The sequence below is a fragment of the Hypanus sabinus genome, chromosome 5 (genome assembly GCF_030144855.1).
Source record: "Hypanus sabinus isolate sHypSab1 chromosome 5, sHypSab1.hap1, whole genome shotgun sequence".
Lineage (NCBI taxonomy): Eukaryota > Metazoa > Chordata > Chondrichthyes > Myliobatiformes > Dasyatidae > Hypanus > Hypanus sabinus.
The window spans coordinates 175,405,655-175,422,145 of NC_082710.1; the positions used below are offsets into that span (position 1 = coordinate 175,405,655).

Sequence of the window (16,491 nt, forward strand, 5' to 3'; positions counted from 1 at the left end):
CACAATACTTGTGCATATTTCAGTGTCTTCTCAACACATCATGTTAGAGTTACCTTTCCTGGGGTCATGGGTGCCTTAGTTCCTGTTGTCATAGGCCGTCCCATCAAAATTTCATGAGGTGTAACTGTTGTATTTCCATTCTTCTGATTTTGCAGAGTGTACATTACTAAGGGCATTGCCTCTGGCTGTCCAAGACCGTTTTGCTGACAAACTTTTGTCAAAGCCACTTTTATTTCCCCATTTACTTTTCCCACCATACCTGAGGACTGAGGCGAGGTGCTGGTAAAGAGATAAGGCAAGGAAAAGAGATAAGGTGAGAGAGGAAAATGGGAATGGGGAATGATGAAGGGGGAGGGTCACTATTGGAATTTCGAGAAATTAATGTTCATGCCATGAGGATGGAGGCTACCCAGATGGAATAAAATGTGTTGTTCCTCCAACTTATGAGTGGCCTCATCACAACAGCAGAGGAGGCCATGGCTAGACGTGTCGGAATGGGAATGTGAAATGGAATTAAAATGGGTGGGTGGCCACTGGGAGATCCCACTGTTTATGGTGGCTGGGGCATTGTTGCTCGATGAAGCGGACTCCCAATCTATGTCGGGTCTCACCGATACACAGAAAGCCACACCAGGAGCACCGGACACAGTAGGTGTCCCCAACAGGCTCACAGGTGAAATGACGCCTCACCGGGAAGGACTGTTTGGGGTCCTGAATGGTAGTGAGGGAGGAGGTGTAGGGGCAGGTGTGGCACTTGTTCAGCTTGCAAGAATAACTGTTCGGAAGGAGAGCAGTGGGGAGGGAGGAATGGGCAAGAAGTTGGTAGGGAGTGATCCCTGCAGAAAGCAGAAAGTGAGGGGAGGGGTGGCAAAGATGAGCTTAGAAGTGAGATCCTGTTGCAGATGGCGGATGTTACGGAGAATTATGTACACGGGCTGGTGGGGTGATAGGAGACCCTCTGGCATTCTCTCTCCCTACCTGCAATGGCTCTGCTCTACACGTTCTCTGACTTTCAATCGTCGGTTCTTTGCCTTTTTCGTGCCCTGTAAAGATTGGAAGGAAGATCACCCGGCTTCAGACTACAGAAACATGCCGTCTCCGATGCCGGCAGGCCCTGATGTCTCCAGACTGCGATCCCTGCTGCCAACCTCAACGGTTCTGACGATCCCGAGTAGATACAGAACCCGGGCTCCACCGTGGTCAGTGTGGGTTCCAAGGACCTTGGACACCTTCAAAGTGCCGATTGAACAACCCCCAACCCCAACTCCAGCCTGGACACTGATCGACAGCACCTCCAGGCCGGGACTTTACCCACTGTCCCAGTCTCCCCTTCGCCCACCACCGCACTGCAGTCCTGTGTCCCTCAGATCCTACCGCCATCCTGAGAGACCCCATCTTCATCTCACCACACCTTCCCTCTCCTCAGACACTGTCAATCCCCTTGCCCCCGCTGATCCCAGCCCTCATCCGTGCCGGGTCTCCACAATTCCCTCTGACTTTCCCCTCTCTCAGGAAGAACCTTCTGAGGTCAGTAAGGGCCTCTCCTTTGTAACCCTGAGCGCACACCTCAGTGAGTTCCTCGCCCACCCTGACGCAGAACCCTTCTTCCACCGCATCCGTCTCCGTGCCTGCTTCTTTGGCAAGGACTCCCCACCCCGCACCGATGACCCCATCTCCCGTCTTCAACCCTCATCCTCTTCCTGGACGTCCCAGTCTAGTCTCCTGCCAGCTCTGGATCTTTTCATTGCTGACAGCTGACGAGACATCAACCGTCTCGACTCCTCTCTCCAATCTTAATCTCACTCCTGCCCAACGCACAGCTCTCCACTCTCACTGTACTAATCCTAACCTCGCCATCTAACCCGCAGATGAGGGTGGGGGTGCTGTAGTAGTCTGGCGGACTGACCTCTACCTTGTTAAGGAAAGGCGACAATTCTCAGACACCTCCTCTTACATACCCCTCGAACAGGACCCTGCTAAGGAGCACCAGGCTACTGTCTTTCACAACATCAGTAATCTTATTAACTCTAGGGATTGCCCATCCACTGCCACCAACCTCATAGTTCCTTCACCCCACATCTCCCCTTTCAACCTCCTACCCAAGGAACAAAAACCTGCTTCTTCCTGCCTCACCAAACTTATATTTTCATACCATGCCTCAGGTTTATCCCACCTGCTTCAGTCCCTTCCTATCTACATCCTGGTCTATTTCTGACACTTTCCTCCCCTTTCTTGATCTTTCTGTCTCCATCTCTGGACTCAGCTCAGCTACTGAAATCTTCTAGTCATAACCAACCTCTCAAAGCTTTTCATCACTGTCAATGTGAGTGCTACCAGGTCATAGCCATCTCTCACCTTCTTAACCTAACCTCATCATTTTTCTCCTGTCCTGATGAAGGATCCCGGCCCGAAATGTTGACTGTTTACTCTTTTCCTGGGCCAGATCCAAACAGAAGCTGACATATGTAAGTTAGTCAGATAATCCTGACCTGAGGCAACGAAACTGATGCATCAGATTCCATCTGTTAAGAATGGAGGGTCTCAGATGTGGAAACAGCAAGAACCTCGGAGTTGAAGCATTGCAGAGGTGAGGGAATGTGGCGATTACATCGGGAACGAGAAGGCCTGTTTAGGGAGGGTCAGAGGTTTGTTCTGGATGATTTGCACATTTGCTTCAATTGAACCAATAAAGGTATTTGTTTACTGATACAAATTCTCTTTGTGCCAATTCTTATTGTCTCGGGTGAAAACTGACAAGAGACGCTTCTTCAGTCATCAACACGAGAAATTCTGCATGTGTTGGAAATCCGAAGCAACACACACAGACACAAAATGCTGTAGGACCTCGGCAGGTCAGGCAGCATATATGCAAACGGTCAGGCCGAGGGCCAAGACCCTTCTTCAGACCTGAGAAAGAAAGAGGAAAAGGCCAGAATAAAGAAAAGTGGGGAGAAGGAAAGGAGGATAGCCAGCAGGTGAAGCCAGGTATTTAACATGGGTAAAGGGCTGGAGAGGAAGGAATCTGACAGGTGAGGGGATTGCACTGTAGCAGAAAAGGAAGGAGGAGATAACCTGGGGAAGTTACAGGCAGCTGGGAAGTGTAAAGGGCCAGGGTAGGGAAAGGAAGAACAGGGGAGGGGTGGGGGGGGGGGTGTTAGTTGGATACCCTGACGGAATATAAGGTTTTTCTGTTCCACTCTGTTTGGTTTCCTCTCAGGTAATTAGATAAAGCAGTAGATAAAAACAAGACAGTAATAGAAAAACAGAATTAAATAGATAAGTAGCAGAAAATAAGTTACAGCAGCACCAGAATGTCACAGTAATGCACAAAGTGCCGTTAGTGCAAGTATTTGAATCCTTGTGTGTGCTCACGGTTTCAGTCATTGTTCTGTGGGAGTGGTGTGATGGAGGCCACATCTCTGGGGTAGAAGCTGTTCCTCCGTCTATTTGTTCTGGTTTTTAGAGTCCTGAGCCTTTTGCTGGACGGCAGCAGGTCAAACAGGAAGTGGCCGGGGTGAGTGGCTCCCGTCATGTTTTGTCACCCTGCAACCTTAACCTTCAATCTCTTTGAATTATGGAGGACAGCACGTGTATGAATGTCTCTCCCCAGCAGACTTCATCACGATCATCATGTCTCCAGTATTTCTATTATTTTTAATGTTTCCTCATTGTACATATGATTTTTCTATGTTCTATTACTGAGCAGCAGTGAACCATCTAATTGGCCTATCAGAGTTCACTTTAGGAACTAGTTGACATGATCAGCATTTCTGATCTGGCTATTGTTCACGATCACATTTAATAAAAAAATAGCTGATTGATGCACCATCAATAACTCTCTCTGAGATGTGAAGGCGATAACGGCTTTTATTGACTGGAAGAAGGAACAAGCAGTGAGTGACCATCATACTACATCCTGGAGACTGAGAGACCGGGCTCAGGCCTCAATCACCTTTATATCGGGGTCTGTGGGAGGAGCCACAGGAGCAGTCAGCAGGGGGCTTGTCCAGACAGGCACATAGTTCACCACACTGATCAGACCCTTTCTAATGTTAGCATGTTTCAGGACATTATTTTTCCCTTCCGTGAATTCCCCAGCTTCCATCACCTTCTCCGCAGTAAATACAGATCAGGCAGGATATATGAGCATTTGGAGAGACATAATCTGATTCGGGATAGTCATGGCTTTGTCAAGGGCAGGTCTTGCTTTACAAGTCTGACTGAGTTCTTTGAAGATGTAACAAAACACATTGATGATGGTAGAGCAGTGGATGTAGTGTGTATGGATTTCAGTAAAGGATGATGGAGCTGGCTGAGTTTACAACTATCTGCAGCTTTGTGTGCCTGGACCTGTGAACAGCCTCAACCAAACAACCTTCACGTTCTTGTCTGATCCCATCAGCATTCACCTCGATCCAATTCAGGATGAGTTCACAGGTATTTCCATAACTATTTAATATCTAACAGAATGATGGTCACCGGTCCTAACGTGCCCTCCACCCCCCCCCCCCACACCACTGACACGTCAGACACTTGCCCAGACTCATTTCCTGAGAGGAGATCAATGTGACCCCTTCTCTAGTTGGGCATCTACAAGTTCCTTGTGAAACCATTCCAGAACACACTCTCAAATTCTATCCTGTCAAATCCCTCGGCACTATGTCTGTCCCAGTCAATGTTAGGGAACCTGAAGTCTCTGACTATTACAACCCTGATATTCCAACAGTTCTTACTCGCTAACCCTTGCACCTAAATGAATGAATGAATGATCTTTATTGTCCTTATACAGAGATACAATGAAACTCTGTTCGGTTTCTGCTCAGGTAATTAAATAAAGCAGTAGATAAAAACAAGACAGTAATAGAAAAACAGAATTAAATAGATAAGTAGCAGAAAAAAAGTTACAGCAGCACCAGAATGTCACAGTAATGCACAAAGTGCCATTAGTGCAAGTATTTGAATCCATGTGTGTGCTCACTGTTTCAGTCATTGTTCTGTGGGAGTGGTGTGATGGAAGCCACCTCTCTGGGGTAGAAGCTGTTCCTCCGTCTATTTGTTCACCTCTCTGGGGTAGAAGCTGTTCCTCTGTCTATTTGTTCACATCTCTGGGGTAGAAGCTGTTCCCCAGTCTATTTGTTCACATCTCTGGGGTAGAAGCTGTTCCTCTGTCTATTTGTTCACATCTCTGGGGTAGAAGCTGTTCCTCTGTCTATTTGTTCACATCTCTGGGGTAGAAGCTGTTCCTCCGTCTATTTGTTCACATCTCTGGGGTAGAAGCTGTTCCTCCGTCTATTTGTTCACATCTCTGGGGTAGAAGCTGTTCCTCTGTCTATTTGTTCTGGTTTTTAGAGTCCTGAACCTTTTGCTGGACGGCAGCAGGTCAAACAGGGAGTGGCCGGGGTGAGTGGTGTCTCCTGATTACTTTCCTCCTGAGTCTGCTGGAATAGATGGTGTCCAGTCCTCAGGCCCCCTGGTTTGAGCTCGCCCGGCCATGGGGTAAAAGTTCTTGTTTTCAGCCCACCCGGGGCCTCTCTCTCCCATTTACGCTCACCCTTCTCCTCCACTAAGAAAACTTATCTAACCCTCTGGATTTCCCTCGAGTGTCAAGAATAGAGGCAAAACTTGAAAACTGTTGAGAAACACTTATAGAAGAGGTTTTTGGAATCTTTTCCGCAGAAGAGAAAATTCAAATACATCCATTTTTATGATGGGGGTTAGCTTAAAGGAGATTTTTTTTACACACACATTGATGTTTGCTGCCGGAACAGGTTTGCAGGTATGGTGGTGGAAGCGGATACGGTGCAGCTTAAGAGGGTTTTAAACTAGAACATGCGGGATATGAAGGGATACAGACCATGCGCAGACAGAAGGAGTTTCATTTAATTTAGCTGAACAGGCATTTTGGGCCGAAAGATCTGCTCGTGTGCTGTTCTGTGCTCAGACTCCCTTCATAAGTGAAAAGCTGACACCCCTGCAACATGCTGACTAATCACCCCTTCACCCTTTCCAGCGCAATCACGGACTGCGGGGCAGGGGTCGCCTGTTCATTTACCCTGTGAGCCTCAGGCAGCTCCCTGTATTTCCTCAATGAAAACACTGCCACCGTGCGGTCGGGTTCGGTAACGGGCAGTCGCTGCAAAACCAATCGTGGCGCAGATTTCCTTTTTTGGAAAAGATGCAGATTAAGGGTCTGGAAATTGTCACCAGTGAACTACAGCAGCTAATCAACTAATCTAGATTTGTAGTCTTTGTGGTAACGGTACTCTAGGGGGATGGTGTGTAAAAGTAGGAAGTAGGTATTTAAAATATTTGTTTGCCTTAACTCTGAGGGGTATGGCATAAGCCTGGATGTGGCTGGCGGAGAGAGAAAAGCATACTTACCTGGCAGGGGAGAGACCGTGATCATGAAGGCGGTTCTCCCAGGACGAGGCTATCCCATTGCACTTCGGGTGTGCTGACGCCTGCGATGTCCCCAAATGCGGGATACTCGACTGCAAAATTTGTGGTAGTGGGGGACTGCGTTCGCGCTCTCCCCTGATTTTCAATGTAAAGACAGAATTAGAAATTTACTTGCTCAGTGCTTCGTTTTGGGAGTCAAATGTTTTGTTATAGACTTCCTTAGTTTGTGTAGGAACGGAGTTAACAAAAGTTGAGAGCGTTCGTATTAGGACACAGCTATCTCAAATGTCATTAGAACAACCGGAGAACGAGATGAAGTCGCGCTCATGCAGTGGTGGAGTCTGATGTTGAGCGGCTTCAAACCTTCTCCGCCCTCTCCGACGACAGTGGGGAATTGCGTGGCTGCAGAGCAGAGCGATGAAAAGGAAGGTGGATTAGACCTCCGCTGAGACTCGCTGGGCAGGAATCAACAACGCTACGTACACAACTTTGGAAGAACCCAGCAGGTCAGGCACCGTCCGTGAGAAAAGCGTAGCCAACGTTTTGGGCCGAGAACCTTCATCAGGAATGGGGGGGGGGGGGGGGGAGAGGGCCGAAGCCCAGTAATAGAGATAGGGGAAGGGGTAGGGCCGAGAGGCGCCAGCTGGAAAACCAATCAGAGGAAAGATAAAAGGGGAACAACAACACACACAAAATGCTGGTAGAACACAGCAGGCTAGGCAGCATCTATAGGGAGAAGCGATGTCGACGTTTCGGGCCGAGACTCTTCGTCAGGGTCAAAATAAAGGGGGAGGGGATAAGCATGAAAGAACTGTAGAGATAAAGGAGCAGAAAGTTGAAAGGGCAGAGAGGGACCTGGGATAGGGGGAGGGGGAGGGAATTACCGGAAATTGGAGAATTCTATGCTGGAGGCTACCCAGACGGTCGATGAGGTGTTGCTCCTCCAACCTGAGTTTAGCCTCATCATGGCAGTAGAGGAGGCCATGTACGGACATATCTAGATGGGAATGAGAGACTGAGTTGAAGTGGGTGGCAACCGGGATATGCTGTCTATTGTGACGGACGGAGCGGAGGTGTTCGACGAAGCTGTCCCCCAATCTGTGTCGGGTCTCGCCGATGTAGAGGAGACCGCATCGGGAGCACCGGATGCAATAGACAACTCCAGCAGACTCACACTGAAGTGTTGCCTCACCTGGAAGGACTGTCTGGGGCCCAGAATGGTGGTAAGGGGGGAGGTGTGGGGACAGGTGTAGCATTTGTGAATGATCCCTGCGAAAAGCTGAGAGGGGTAGGGAGGGAAAGATGTGCTGGGTGGTGGGGTCCTGTTGAAGGTGGCGGAAGTTGCGGAGCATAAAGTGTTGGATCCGGAGGCCGGTGGGGTGGTAGGTGAGGACAAGGGGAACACGGTCCCTGTTGTGGTGACGGGAGGATGGGTTAAGGGCTGAAGTGCGGGAAGTGGAGGAGATGCGGGTGAGGGCGTCTTTGATGACGCCAGAAGGGAAACCATGATCCTGAAAGAAAGAGGATATATGAGAAGTCCTGGAACGGAAAGCCTCATCCTGGGAGCAGATGCGGCGGAGACGGAGGAACTGGGAATAGGGAATGGCATTTTTGCATCGGGCAGGGTGGGAAGAGGTATAGTCAAGATAGTTACAGAAGAAGCTTATTTTGTGGAGAAACGACTCGGGGCTGTTTCTGACCGACAAAGATACTTTATTGATCCCGAAGGAAATTGGGTTTCGTTACAGTCGCACCAACTAAGAATACAGAAGAAATATCGCAAAATAAAACCACAAATAATTAAATTATGCCGTGGAAATTAGCCAGCACCAGCCTATTGGCTCAGGGTGTCTGACACTCCGAGGGAGGAGTTGGAAAGTTTGATGGCCGCAGGCAGGAATGACTTATGACGCTCAGTGTTGCATCTCGGTGCAATGAGTCTGGCTGAATGTACTCCTGTGCCTAACCAGTACATTATTGAGTGGATGACTCCAAGATGGCATGCAACTTGGACAGCATCCTCTTTTCAGACACCACCATCAGAGAGTCCAGTTCCACCCCCACAAAATCACTGGCCTTTTTTTGCTGATTCTGTTGGTGTCTGCTACCCTCAGCCTGCTGCCCCAGCACACAACAGCAAACATGATAGCACTGGCCACCACACTCGTAGAACATCCTCAGCATCATTCGGCGGATGTTAAAGGACCTCAGTCTCCTCAGGAAATAGGGACAGCTCTCACCCTTCTTGTAGGCCGTTTTCAATGCTTCCTTTCAAAAAAAAAATCCCTCAGCTTCAGGAATTTGCTCAAGTCTGTGTGTTGATCCAGTATTGCTGATGATATCATTCCAATGACTTGACGGCCCACTATAGGTTGTCCTCGTCTGGGGACAGAGTGGTGGGGTGGCTCTGTCGTGTGAGGATCCGAATTTAACAGGTTTCAATTGTACTTTTCTCCTTCTTAGTAATGCCACCAACATCACGGATATTACCCCAGTATCTCTTCAGTAACAAACAGGAGAAAATTCCTATCCTCAGGAATACTTCCATTCCATTAAACCTCCTGTAAGCAACTGCCCTGGGTGTCAGTGTCCTCGAGAGAAATGGCGTCTTGTATACACGTACTGTGAACACAAATTAGGAGGAACTTCCTTAGTCAAAGTGTGAATCTGCCGAGGCCCCAAGTCATTGGATATATTTAGGAGATTGGTACTTCCTTCATTAGTGAGGGTATCAAAGAGGGAGAGAAAGAGAGAGAGAGAGGGAGAGAGCAGGAGAATGGGATTGAGGAGGGAAATAAATAAGCAATAATCCTATACTGAATCAGTATCGATCAGCTCAATGGACTCATTCTGTTCCTCTGTTAATGGGCTTATCGACGGGGTGAGATTTCAGTCAAGGAGTCTATGTACAGCCTACAGAAATGCCTGCAAGGCTTGAAATGATTAGTACGTAAAAATTCTTTGTAAACTCAACTCAGAAAATGCACACACATTCACTCATAATCATACGTTCCCTCCCCCCCCATCTACCTGTCCAGACCCACACTCTTCACCACAGAGCCGACTGCAACAACCAGTCCTCATTCCCAGCATGTGGGTGTGGAATCCTCCCCCAAGGCAGCTAATTATACTTTGTCGGGGGGCAATGTTGGAGCTGCTGGCCAAGGCCAACATCACTGGATCTGTCCACGTTGAGGGTTAGTCACCTTCCTGAAGGACCACAGGCCTTCTGGTAAAGTAATGCCACACGGAACCTGTGAGAGTGGGGAAGTGTTAACAACCAGATCCAGAAACAAGGAACAGTGTGATGGGATCTGGGAGGAAGATATCCCTGGGAAAGGGAGCCTGGGGAAGGGTCACCCGATTATATGCAGCAGTATTTTAACACCCATAAATTGGGGACATTCGATTTTTTAAATCAAAAGGAAAACCTTCCTTCCCAGCTACACTGGTATTTAAATAAAATTACAGACAATTGAAAAATTAAACAATTTATTCAAAGCATATATAACAAGATATTCAATACTGTACAAAATTTACATTCCAAAAGAGGTGACATTAAAAAAAAATACCCCCGATACAGAGAACCTGATCAAAGGAATTGAATAGTCCAGTTACCAGTGTTTACAATTAGAACATCACAGCCAGACTCAGGACATTGACATGACCCAGTGGTGTTACAGTGGAGACTATTCCCAAGAGCCAACATCAGCATCAGACCCACTGAAGTGTCCAGAGAGCTCAAACCGAGCAAGCCCCATACTGTCACATTTACAGTCCTTTAATCCACCTCCTCAATAGTTGGTCCAGAGGAACTGGCATTCCCAGCCTGTGCCCTGCATGATTCCCCTGCGCCTGCTCCTTGGTACAGTTTGGCAATGATGGGGTTGCAGACTTTTTCCAGCTCTTTCTGCTTGTGCTCAAACTCTTCCTTCTCTGCCATCTGATTCTTCTCCAGCCATGATATTGCCTCGTTGCACAGGTCAATAACTTTCCTCTTGTCTTCTGCACTGATCTTTCCAGCCATCTTCTCATCCTCCACAGAGCCCTTCATGTTGAAGGCATAGGACTCCAGGGAGTTCTTGGCTGCAATCTTCTGCCGCTGCATTTCATCCTCATTCTTGTACATCTCGGCCTCCTGCACCATCCTGTCAATTTCCTCCTTACTCAGCCTGCCCTTGTCGTTGGTGATGGTGATCTTGTTTGTTTTCCCAGTGCTCTTGTCGACAGCAGAGACATTGAGGATGCCATTGGCGTCAATATCGAAGGTCACCTCAATATGGGGTACGCCACGAGGAGCGGGAGGGATGCCACTCAACTCAAACTTGCCCAGAAGGTTGTTGTCCTTGGTCATGGCTCTCTCGCCTTCATACACCTGAATAAGGACACCAGGCTGGTTATCGGAGTAGGTGCTGAAGATCTGGGTCTGCTTGGTGGGGATGGTGGTGTTCCGCTTGATAAGGGTGGTCATGACTCCACCTGCCGTCTCCAGCCCTAACGACAGAGCAGCAACATCCAGGAGTAGCAGATCCTGAACATTCTCCGACTTGTCCCCCATCAGAATGGCCGCCTGGACAGCTGCCCCATAGGCCACGGCCTCATCGGGGTTGATGCTCTTGTTCAGCTCCCTACCGTTGAAGAAGTCTTGCAGCAGCTTCTGGATCTTGGGGATGCGGGTGGAGCCTCCGACCAGGACAATCTCATGGATCTGGGATTTGTCCAGCTTGGCATCCCTCAGGGCTTTCTCCACTGGCTCCAGAGTGCCCCTGAACAGGTCAGAGTTCAGCTCCTCAAACCGAGCCCTGGTGATTGAGGTGTAGAAATCAACGCCCTCAAACAGAGAGTCAATCTCAATACTGGCTTGGGTGCTGGAAGACAGGGTTCTCTTTGCTCTCTCGCAGGCCGTCCGCAGCCTCCTCACCGCTCTCTTGTTCTGGCTGATGTCCTTCTTGTATTTCCGCTTGAACTCCTCAATGAAGTGATTGACCATGCGGTTGTCAAAGTCCTCTCCTCCCAGGTGGGTATCACCGGCTGTCGATTTCACTTCAAAGATCCCGTCATCAATGGAGAGAATGGAGACGTCGAAGGTGCCACCACCCAGGTCAAAGATGAGAACATTACGCTCCCCTTTGCCTTTCTTGTCCAGGCCATAGGCAATGGCAGCTGCTGTCGGTTCATTGATGACACGCAGGACATTGAGACCCGCTATCACACCAGCATCTTTGGTTGCCTGGCGCTGGGAGTCATTGAAGTAGGCAGGAACGGTAACGACAGCATTGGTGACATTGTAGCCGAGGTAAGCCTCAGCAATCTCCTTCATCTTGGTCAGCACCATGGAGGAGATTTCCTCTGGGTAAAAGGTCTTGTTCTCCCCCTTGTACTCCACCTTCACCTTGGGCTTCCCTCCGTCACTCACCACCTGGAAGGGCCAGTGCTTCATGTCAGACTGCACCGTCGGGTCATCAAACCTCCTCCCGATGAGCCGCTTGGCATCAAAGATGGTGTTGGCGGGGTTCATTGCCACTTGGTTCTTGGCCGCATCGCCGATGAGCCTCTCGATGTCGTTGAAGGCTACATAGCTGGGGGTGGTGCGGTTGCCCTGGTCGTTGGCGATGATCTCCACCTTGCCATGCTGGAAGACCCCCACACAGGAGTAGGTGGTGCCCAGATCGATCCCGATGGCTGTCCCCTTGGATGCAGGCATCTGTGTTTCTGATGAAAGCTCCGACGTTCCTTATTGAAATACCAGAAGGACTTCCTTGTTTCTCCAAGCCGATCGTTACTGCATGGCTTGTGGCTCCGTCCCTTAATATAGTCCCAGCGCGGCTATGTGGGCGGTGCTTCGTTCTTGAGGGACGTCTAGGTAAACCAATGAAAACGTGGGCGAGTGACTCACCGCCGAAGGTTGGAGAAGGTTCCGAGGCGGCGGCCAATGACAGCGCTGCTAGTCCGAGACTTTCCGGGGCTTCGCGAAAATTCTGGAAATAGCGAGGAAGATCTGGGGCAGTCAGGGAGGTTCCGGCAGAAACCGAGTCATTCAGGAACCCTTTGAAACACTTGTTAAACTGTACGAAACAAGCAATATTGCACCTCTTCCAAAAGTTCCCTCTGCGCAAGAAAAAGTCTCAAGCACCTTCTGGGGAGGGAATTCTCCGGCCTTAAGGGACAAAGCGAGTAAACAAGGAACGACAGCTCTGGGTAATACCTGCAGGACCAAATTAGCAACAGAACAAACACTTAAAAGAGAAAGTCAGAGTTTGTGACATTTAATTTTGACGAAAGGAATTTGCCGGTGATGGCCCTGTTCTGGGCGGGACATGGAGTTTAAAAAAGAATTTTTAGGCTGACAGAAGTGATGAAATTTGCGCGAGTTCTTTCGTTTCGGTATAAATATACAGGTACACTCACAGACGTACACTCAATGGGCACTTTACTAGGTACAGGACAGTTGTGTGTCTGCTGGTTAATGTAAAAGAACTGATCAGCCAATCATGTGGCAGCAGCTCAATGCATAAAAGCATTCAGACATTGTTGGGTTGTTGTCCAGACCAAACATTGGAATGGGGAAGAAATGTGACTTTTTAGGTGACTTTTACTGTGGAATGACTGTTGGTGCCAGACAGGGTGGTTTGAGTATCTCAAAATCTACTGATCTCTCGGATTTTTGTTCACAACATTCACTAAAGCTTACAGAGAATGGTGTGTAAAACAAAACCATGCAGAGAGTGAAAATGCCTTGTTATTGAGAAGGTCAGAGAAGAATGGCCTGTCTGGTTCTGGATGACAGGAAGGTGACAGTAACTGAAGAATCCACGTGGTACCACACTGGTGTGCAGAAGAGCCTCTCTGAATGAACAACACATAGAACATTGAAATGGACGTGTTAGAGCACAGACGCACACTAAGACAGAATTTATTATGTGTGGGATGTACCGAATAACGTGGTCACTGAGTGTAAATCTCCCCCAGTGTGTGGGCGATTGATTGGTGTAAGTGTGTGTTTGTAGGTCAGTGCAGAATGATGGGGATTGGTTCATACAGAATGATGCCATGACTTTACTGTCCTTCCATACCCACAAACAGGTCAAAATTGGGCTCGCTTGGAGCTCTCTGGACACTTCAGTGGGTCTGATGCTGATGTTGGCTCTTGGGAATAGTCTCCACTGTAACACCACTGGGTCATGTCAATGTCCTGAGTCTGGCTGTGATGTTCTAATTGTAAACACTGGTAACTGGACTATTCAATTCCTTTGATCGGGTTCTCTGTATTGGGGGTATTTTTTTTAATGTCACCTCTTTTGGAATGTAAATTTTGTACAGTTTTAAATATCTTGTTATATATGCTTTGAATAAATTGTTTAATTTTTCAATTGTTTGTAATTTTATTTAAATACCAGCCTAGCTGGGAAGGAAGGATTTTTCTTTTGATTTAAAAAAATCAAAGATCCGTACCGGTCTGTAGGGAGAAAAGGCCACAGACTCCACAGCCTCCCGCAGCTTCCTGTCGACTGTCACGCAGGTCTTAGACGACGGCAAGCGTGGGAGTCTGGAGCAGCCACTGACACTGGACGGGCTGACTGGCTCCGTCCGTTCCTTTGAGTCGGGTAGGACTCCCGGAAGCGACGGCTTACCGGTCGCGTTGTATTCGGCTCTGTGGAACCGGATGGGCCCCGACCTGCTGGAAGTGTACAATGCTACGCTCCTGGCGGGCAGCATGTCCGAATCCATGAGGAAGGGCACCTTCACCCTCATCTAGAAGCAGAAGGGGGAGAGGGAAGACATTAGGAATTGGAGGCCCATCTCACTCCTGAATGTGGACTACAAGATCCTGTCCAAGACTATCGCCAACAGGGTCAAGTCTGCACTGGAGCAGGTGATCCGCCCGGACCAAACCTGTGCTGTACCGGGCAGGAAGATCTCAGACAGCCTCGGGCTGCTGAGGGACACCATCGCCTCCGTGCAGGACAGGGGGGTGGACGCCTGCCTGGTCAGCTTGGACCAGGAGAAAGCCTTCGACAGGATATCGCACACGTACATGGCGGATGTACTCTCCAAAAGGGAATTTGGGGAGGGAATCCGGAGCTGGATCAAACTGCTCTACACGGACATCTGTAGCACAGTCCAGGTCAACGGGTGGGAAACAGACAGCTTCCCCGTCAGGTCTGGAGTCAGGCAGGGCTGCCCTCTCTCCCCGTCTTGTTCGTGTGCTGCATAGAACCCTTTGCCAAGGCCATCAGGAGGGATGAGGGCATAAGAAGGGTGACGCTGCCAGGCACTGGAGGGACCCAAATCAAAACCTCCCTATACATGGACGACGTCACCGTCTTCTGCTCCGATCCGAGGTCAGTTCGCAGGCTGATCGGCATCTGCGAACAGTTTGAGCAGGCGTCAGGGGCCAGGGTCAACCGCACGAAGAGCGAAGCCTTGCTGGCCCGACCGATCCAGCGTCCCCTTCCCCCTCAGGGCTGATCCCCTGGAGGTGTTGGGGATCTGGTTCGGGGGGGCCGAGCCGTGCAACAGGAACTGGCAGGAGCGGACTGCCAAGATGAAACAGAAACTGGGGCTGTGGGGAGGGCGCTCCCTATTGATAGCGGGCAAGAACCTGGTCATCAGGTGTGAGGTGCTCTCAGGGCTGCTGTACTTGGCGCAGGTGTGGCCAGTCCCCCGCTCCTTCAGCTCGGAAATCACCCGAGCCGTCTTCAGATTCGTCTGGGGATCCAAGATGGAGCGGGTCAGACGGACCACCATGCACAAGTCCCTGGACAACGGGAGAAAAAACGTCCCCAATGTCACCCTCACCCTGATGGCCAGCTTCGTGTGTGGCTGCATCAGGTTGTGTGTGGATCCCAGGTACGAGGGCAACAAGTACCACTACGTGCCCAGGTTCTACCTGTCGCCCTGGCTACGAAGGATGGGTCTGGCCCCTTTCCCACGCAACACCCCTGTCAGCTGGTCGTTGCCGCCATACCTGTCCTTTGTAGAGAAGTTCTTTCAGGTCAACACCTTTGACCACAGGGCCATCAGGCAGTGGTCAGCACGTAAGGTCCTGCAGGCACTGCAGGAGAAGGACGAGATGGACACAGTGGGGTGGTTCCCTGAGCAGACCGTCCAGTTCATCTGGCAAAATGCCTCATCGCCAGACCTCACCAACAGGCACCAAGACCTCGCCTGGCTGGCGGTGAGAGGGGCCCTCCCAGTCTGATCCCTCCTGTACGCCCGGAACGTCGTCTCCACACCCCTCTGCCCATGGGAGGACTGCAGAGAGGATGAGTAGGTGCACACTGCACACTGTGGGTTCGCGGAGAAGGTGTGGGGGAGGATGGAAGGGACGGTGTCGAGGTTCATCCCCAGCAGCTGCGTATCATTGGACTCCCTGATCTACGGGCTGTTCCCGGGGACGACACCGAGACCAACATCCGGTGCTGCTGGCAGATCATCAACTCGGTGAAAGACGCTCTTTGGTCGGCCCGAAACTTGATGGTCTACCAGTACATGGAGATGTCCGTGGGGGAATGCTGCCGACTGGCACATTCTCGGCTGCAAGAGTCCGTGCTGAGGGACACACTCAAACTCGGTGCAGCCACCACAAGGGCCCGGTGGGGAAGGACCACAGTCTAGGGTTCTTCTCTCATGGGAGTTGAGGGGTAGGGGGGCGGGGTGTATACCCCTGAACAAGTGTATGTAAATATGAAGTAACAGAGTGCCACCTGGGTGGCAAAAGTGTGGGAATGTAAAGACTGTAATGCAAACATTTGTAAAGGACTGAGAGTCATGGAATGGTTTATTGACCATAATTTTATTTTTGAATAAAGTATATTTTGATTAAAAAAAAGGTTCTCCCAGGACGAGGCTATCCCATTGCACTCCGGGTGTGCTGACGCCTGCGATGTCCCCAAATGCGGGATACTCGACTGCAAAATTTGTGGTAGTGGGGGACTGCGTTCGCGCTCTACCCTGATTTTCAACTTTAAAAACAGAACCAAAAATTCACGTACACAATGCTTTATTTTGTTGTAAATGCTTCTTTAATCCTTTTCTAAATTTTGAGAGTCAATGTTTTATTGTAGACTACTTTAATTTGAGTAGGAACAG

The 16,491-nt window shown here is 49.6% G+C and overlaps 1 protein-coding gene and 2 non-coding genes across 3 annotated transcripts; 2 read left to right on the top strand and 1 right to left on the bottom strand.

The window, feature by feature from the left end:
- The first annotated feature begins 6,373 nt into the window (after positions 1–6,373).
- Positions 6,374–6,537, top strand: LOC132394870 (U1 spliceosomal RNA). Its single transcript, XR_009512416.1, has one exon. It is a non-coding gene; the product is annotated as a U1 spliceosomal RNA (small nuclear RNA).
- A 3,360-nt stretch (positions 6,538–9,897) lies between these two features.
- On the bottom strand, positions 9,898–12,165 carry LOC132394639 (heat shock cognate 71 kDa protein-like). Its single transcript, XM_059970993.1, has one exon. The coding sequence runs from the start codon at positions 12,101–12,103 to the stop codon at positions 10,181–10,183; it is 1,923 nt and encodes a 640-aa protein (XP_059826976.1). The 5' UTR covers positions 12,104–12,165; the 3' UTR covers positions 9,898–10,180.
- A 4,030-nt stretch (positions 12,166–16,195) lies between these two features.
- On the top strand, positions 16,196–16,356 carry LOC132394900 (U1 spliceosomal RNA). Its single transcript, XR_009512446.1, has one exon. It is a non-coding gene; the product is annotated as a U1 spliceosomal RNA (small nuclear RNA).
- The last annotated feature ends 135 nt before the right edge of the window (positions 16,357–16,491 follow it).

Excerpts from the sequence above, each read along its gene's own strand:
- LOC132394639 (XM_059970993.1), bottom strand. The coding sequence starts at position 12,103 with ATGCCTGCATCCAAGGGGACAGCCATCGGGATCGATCTGGGCACCACC.